Raw genomic sequence first — 6,000 nt, forward strand, 5'->3', positions numbered from 1 at the left:
AGTAACCTGGACATGGGGACTTATCTACCTTAATGGTCTTCAAGAGACCCAACACCACTTCTTTCCTTCTTGACCTCACAATGCCCTAGCATATTTGTATGCCCATGCTAATCTTCCCTGCCCTTTTTCTTAGTGAAAATGGGTGCAAAGTACTCATTTAGGATCTCACCCATATCTTCTGCATCCAAGCACAAGTTCTGTCCTTTAATCTTGAATGGTCCTACCCTCTCCCTAGTTATCCTTTTGGTCTTATATGTAAAATACCTTGGGATTTTCTTTAACGCTGCTTGCCAAGGACATTTCAAGGCCCCTTCTTGGTCTCTTTGTTCCTGCTAGAGTTCTTCCCTGCTTTCTTTCTATTCCTCTCGGGTCCTAAACCTTGCTTTTTGTTTCTGATTAAATTCACAACCTGCCTTATCATCCAAGCGTCTCATAGCTTGCCGTCCTTGTCCTTCGTCATTGCTGAAGTATGTCGGTCCTGAACTCTGACCAGTTGGTCTTTAATCAATACCCACATATCAAATGTGGACTAGCCCAATAATAGCTGCTCCCAGATAACTCTCCCTAGCTCTGTCTAATACTGTCATAATTTGCCATCCCCTAATTTAGTATCTTCCCGCAACTTTGACTTATTCATAGTTATCTTAAAACTTAACGAGTTGTGATTGCTGTTTCCAAAATGCTTTCCTAGGTGAGGTCAGTCATCTGGCCAGGCTCATTAGCCAGCACAAGATCTAGTATGGCTCCTCCTGTAGTTGGACTATCCACACACTGTTTCAAGAGGTTCTCTTGGGTGCACCAAACAAATTCTGCCCTGTCTAATCCTGTTGTTCTAAGGAAGTCCCACTTAATATTGAGGAAGTTAAAGTCACCCTTTTTTTTGGCATCTTTCCACAATCTGCCTATATATCTGTCAGCAGTGTTCTGGTGGCTGTTGGGGGTTGGAGGGGGAGTGCTATACTATAATCCTATCAGAGTGATTGCGCCTTGTTTTTGAGCTGTACCCATTTTGCTACAGTGGATAAACTTTCCAGTATATCCTTTCTGAGTGCAGGTATGACATTGTCCCTGATTTGTACTGCAACTCCTCCACCTCTTTTACCTTCCACTTTATCTTGTCTAAAACATTGAAACCCCGAAACTCGGAACAGTCAATCCTGTACCTCTCTCAACTAGTGCTCTGTAAGCCCACAGTGTCATGGTCCCACATACTGATCCAGGCTCTAAGCTCATCTGCCTTATCCATAATACTCCTTACATTGAAATAAACGCACATCAGCCCCATCATATTCATTGACCTGTCCCTCCACTTGCTGACCTGCTGCTCTGGTTCTTAACTTCTACCACTGTAGTTTAGACCACCCCACATAGCACTAGCCCCCCTCTTTGTGAGGATATTGGTTTTCCTCCAGTTTACGTGCAAACCATCCCCTGCTGTCCAGGTCACCCCTGCCCTAGAAGAAATCCCAATGATCCAAGAGCCTGAAACCTTGTCCCCTGCACCAGCTCCATGGCCATGCATTCATTGGCCCTGGTTATTGTCCAGCAAATGAAAGCCATCCACCAGAACAGCTTTTACCCTAATACAAGTGCCAGTGCTCCACAAATAGAAACCCATCCACCTACACAAGTCTTCAACCCGCACATTTAAATCCTTGCCTTATTTACCCTGAGCCAATTTGACCATGGCTTAGGTAGTAAACCTGAGATTGTTGCTTTGAAGGTTCAGCTTTTTTGTGCAGTCCCGAACTGTTCAAAATCTTTCTTAAGAACTTATTTTCCATTCTATCAACATTCTTAGTACTAATATGGATGACGACAAGTGGTTCTCTCTTCTCTTACATCATGTTTCTCTCCAGCCTGAGGAGATGCCCTTAACCCTGGAACAGAGCGGGCAACAAAGCCTTCATGACGCATGGTCACGGCTGCAGAGAACATATCTATCCACCTCATTATACTGTCCCCTCAAGCTACAGTGTTCTTATTTCCTACCCCCACTTAAGTGCCTGCCTCCTCCACAGTGCTGTGGAGTCCATGCAATCACTACACTCATCCACCTGGCTTGCAAGCACTTTGTAACTGTTCGACAATTTCAGCGACAGAAGCCCCTCAAAGGCTGCACCTCCAGTGCTCATTCATGCCTCAGCTACAATCAAGCCCTCTGCCTTTGATTAGAGATAAAGTTTAAATTGCTTAATTTAAGGGTATGTCTGTCTCCTCGAGTGAAGGGTCCAGTTAATTTTACATTTGCCTGATGCAATGCAGTGTCAGCAGGTCCGATACCAGATCCTCAACTTGGATCTGAAGTTACATGGGCCACAAACCTTTTTGACAGATGTGTTCACTGTGGCTTATCTCCTGATTTAAAGTGAGGCAATTCACTGGGCAGAACAAACAGGGCTACAGAATACATGATGAACATATGGCTGTGGGAAACTCCAAGGATCAGAAGGACATTGGTGTGCATTTACATCCTCAGGGTAGCAGTACAGGTAGATAAAGTGCTTAAGAAGTCAAATGGAATACTTGCCTTTGCTAGTTGAGACAGAGTTTAAGAGCAGGGATGTGATGTTGGAACTGCAGAAAATGTTGGTTTGGCCGCAGCTAAGGGCGCATTATAGGAGTGATGTGAAAGCACTGGAGAGAGTGCAGTGGAGTTTTACTTAGGATGGAAGATTCAGTTATGAAAGGAGATTGAATAGGCCGGATTGATTTCCCAAACAGAACAGACCAAGGGAGACATGATTGAGATGTATAAAATTGACAGTATACTCTGAGTAGTCAGGAATAAACTTTCCCTTTGGTAAAGGGTTCAATGACTGGGGCACATAGATTTATGGTTTAGAGGCAAGTGTAAGGAAAAAATATTCTTATGAGGTGAATCCAGAACTCGTCGTCTCTTAACTTAATATAGGCAGAAACACTTAAAGCTTTTGAGGAGTACTTAGATGTACACTTTCGATGCCAAGATTCTCAAGGCTATGGGCTAAGTGACTGAATTGGGATTAAAATATGTGTGTGTTTTTGACCATTAGATTAGATTAGATTCCCTACAGTGTGGAAACAGGCACTTTGGCCCAACAAGTCCACACTGCCTCTTGGAGCATCCCACCCAGACCCATCCCCCTAAACACTATGGGCAATTTAGCATGGCCAATCCACCTAGCCTGGACATCTTTGGACTGTGGGAGGAAACCAGAGCACCCAGAGAAAACCCACGCAGACACTGGGAGAATGTGCAAACTCCGCACAGACAGTTAACCGAGGCTGGAATTAAACCTGGGTCCCTGGCGCTGAGAGGCTGCAGTGCTAACCACTGAGCCATCATGCCACCCAAGGAGGCTTAGACAACAAATGCTGACCTTGCCAGTGAGACATCACCTTTGAATAAATAAAACACAATTAGCCCTCAGCAAACTTATTGTCTTAGCATGTCAGTGGTGGATTGTGAAACAAAAACCTTGTTCAGAACTGCAGAGAAGGTGGTGATTATTGATCTCTGGCAAAGTCAGAGTATAATGTGCAGTTTGGGAAGGAGATTTGTTAAATTTTTCCTTGTGCTCACATTTTTCTTTCCCTTATTTTAACTTCTGGAATATTTTAGAAAGTAAATAGAGATGAGCAATGACTGCATTGTAAAATGTCAGTACTTTATTTCACATGCAATTTGGCTGCATAGTGACACTATCTAAAGATTAGAAACAAACCTTTCAGGAGTGAAATTAGGAGATTCTACATCTCAACAAATGATTCTTCTACAGCTGAGATTTATTTTTCTTCAAATGTGGCCTTTAGAGCATCACTAATTTTAGTTGCTTCACCATTGAGGGGGTCTGCACTTTCAGTTACCTAGGCCATTAGTTCTGAAATAACAAGGTGTAGAGCTGGATGAACATAGCAGGCCAAGCAGCATCAGAGGAGCAGGAACGCTGACGTTTCGAGCCTAGACCCATCTTCAGAAATGGGGGAGGGGAAGGGGGTTCTGAAATAAATAGGGAGAGAAGGGGAGGTGGATAGAAAATGGGCAGAGAAGATAGGTGGAGAGGAGACCGACAGGTCAAAGACGCGGGGAGGAGCCAGTAAAGATGAAGGTAGGTGTGGAGTTTGGGAGGAGATGGGTCAGGCCAGGGAGGACGGACAGGTCAAGGGTGCAGGATGAGGTTAGTAGGTAGGAGATGGGAGTGGGGCTTGAGGTGGGAGGAGGGGATAGGCGGGAGGAAAGACAGGTTAGGGAGGCGGGGACGAACTGGGCTGGTTTGGTATGTGGTGGGGGGGAGGGGATATTTTGAAGCTTGTGAAACCCACATTGATACCATTGGGCTGCAGGGTTCCCAAGCAGAATATAAGTTGCTATTCCTGCAACCTTTGGGTGGCATCATTGTGGCACTGCAGGAGGCCCAGGATAGACATCCCATCTGAGGAATGGGAGGGGTAGTTGAAATGTTTCGCGACTGTGAGGTGCAGTTGTTTAGTGCGAACCGAGTGTAGGTGTGCTACAAAGCGGTCCCCAACCTCTGCTCGGTTTCCCCAATGTAGAGGAGACCACAATGGGAACAGCGGATGCAGTACACCACATTGGCAGATGAGCAGGTGAACATCTGCTTGATGTGGAAAGTCGTCTTTGGGCCTTGGATGGGGTTGAGGGGGAGAGGTTTAGGCGCAGGTGTAGCACTTCCTGCTGTTGCAGGGAAAAATGCCGTGTGTGGTGGGGCTGGAGGGGTGTATGGAGTAGACAAGGGACTCACGGAGAGAGTGGTCCCTCTGGAAAGCAGACAAGGTTGGGGAGGGAAAAATGTCTTTGGTGGTGGGGTTGGATTGCAGATGGCAGAAGTGTCGGAGGATGATGCGTTGGATTTGGAGATTGGTGGGGTGGTATGTGAGGACGAGGGAGATTCTGTTTTGGTTGTTATTGCGGGGAGGGGGTGTGAGGGAAGAGTTGTGGTATTAGTTCTGGAGTTGCCTTGTAAAGCATACCATTTCTTTTTCCTTCCTTTAAGACATTCATTAAATGCTGTCTCTTTGACGGTGCATTTGGTCATCTGCCCTTAACATCTGCTTATGTAGCGTGGTATAAAAAGTTGTTTTTGAAACAGCGATCAAAATTCAAATTTATAATTTGGACAAGCTTGATTATTATGCTTGAAATTGATCTTAAATAGGATGAACTAAGACTAATTAATGGAAGAATTTTGATTATTTACAGAAAAATCTAGAAGATGACAACTTGGTGAGGACACTAGCATGGGAACCAGGTCATCTGCTGCTGACTGTTTACTCTATTCGTAGTATTGAGCAATTGCTTCCCTTTTTCAATGTACTTAGTCAGTTCTTTTCCAACAAAGTCTCAAGCAGATTTACTGGATCCTCAGGGAATCCAGTCCCATGGACTAACACATTCTCGATCAAAGACATTAAACCTGAGAACCAGAAAACTTTCTGGAGCAAAGGAACACAAAAAATAGAGGAAGTGCTTGAGAAAGATTTTCTCGAAGGTGTCATTAAAACATAATAGTGCCCTGTTTGAGGTAGTGTAATCACTCAAAGCAAATATTCTGCAATGTGTATATTTGTTTGTATTTAAACAAGGAACAAATTTCAACAATGTAATTATATTAAATTTTATTTGTACAGATTGTGTTCTGATCACTGGATTATGAATTTGATTTTGTCCAAGTATGTTGACTCATTAATTATGGTTCCCAAAATATAAATTACTGTACGACTCTATTTTGGTTCCAAATAATTTTACTCTTGATGAACTCTACAGGTGAGGACCCATTATTAAATATGTCTATATAAATTACTGTGCTGTTCCACTGATTCCAAATAATTGCAATAATCGTCAGTTTGACAACGGATGACCCATTATTAAATGTATCTTTGATTGTAGTTGTGATTTTACGGATTGTGCACAATGTAATCCATTATTTAACTGTTGTAAGTAACATTCGGAGCTCAAACAACATGTTCTTTGTCATGAACTGTTATGAGTGCTGAATG

The 6,000-nt window shown here is 43.6% G+C and overlaps 1 protein-coding gene across 6 annotated transcripts in view; it reads left to right on the forward strand.

Annotated features, from left to right (window-relative positions):
• The window catches only part of dop1a (DOP1 leucine zipper like protein A), a 626,666-nt gene extending 620,866 nt beyond the window's left edge, over window positions 1-5,800 (forward strand). For all 6 annotated transcript variants that reach the window (XM_059648463.1, XM_059648464.1, XM_059648466.1 and 3 more), the window contains one exon: window positions 5,204-5,800. In XM_059648463.1, coding sequence (XP_059504446.1) covers window positions 5,204-5,509 — 306 coding nt within the window. In that variant the 3' untranslated portion in view covers window positions 5,510-5,800. The remainder of the gene's footprint in view (window positions 1-5,203) is intronic.
• The last annotated feature ends 200 nt before the right edge of the window (window positions 5,801-6,000 follow it).

Source organism: Stegostoma tigrinum, chromosome 9 (assembly GCF_030684315.1).
Source record: "Stegostoma tigrinum isolate sSteTig4 chromosome 9, sSteTig4.hap1, whole genome shotgun sequence".
NCBI classification, from domain to species: domain Eukaryota; kingdom Metazoa; phylum Chordata; class Chondrichthyes; order Orectolobiformes; family Stegostomatidae; genus Stegostoma; species Stegostoma tigrinum.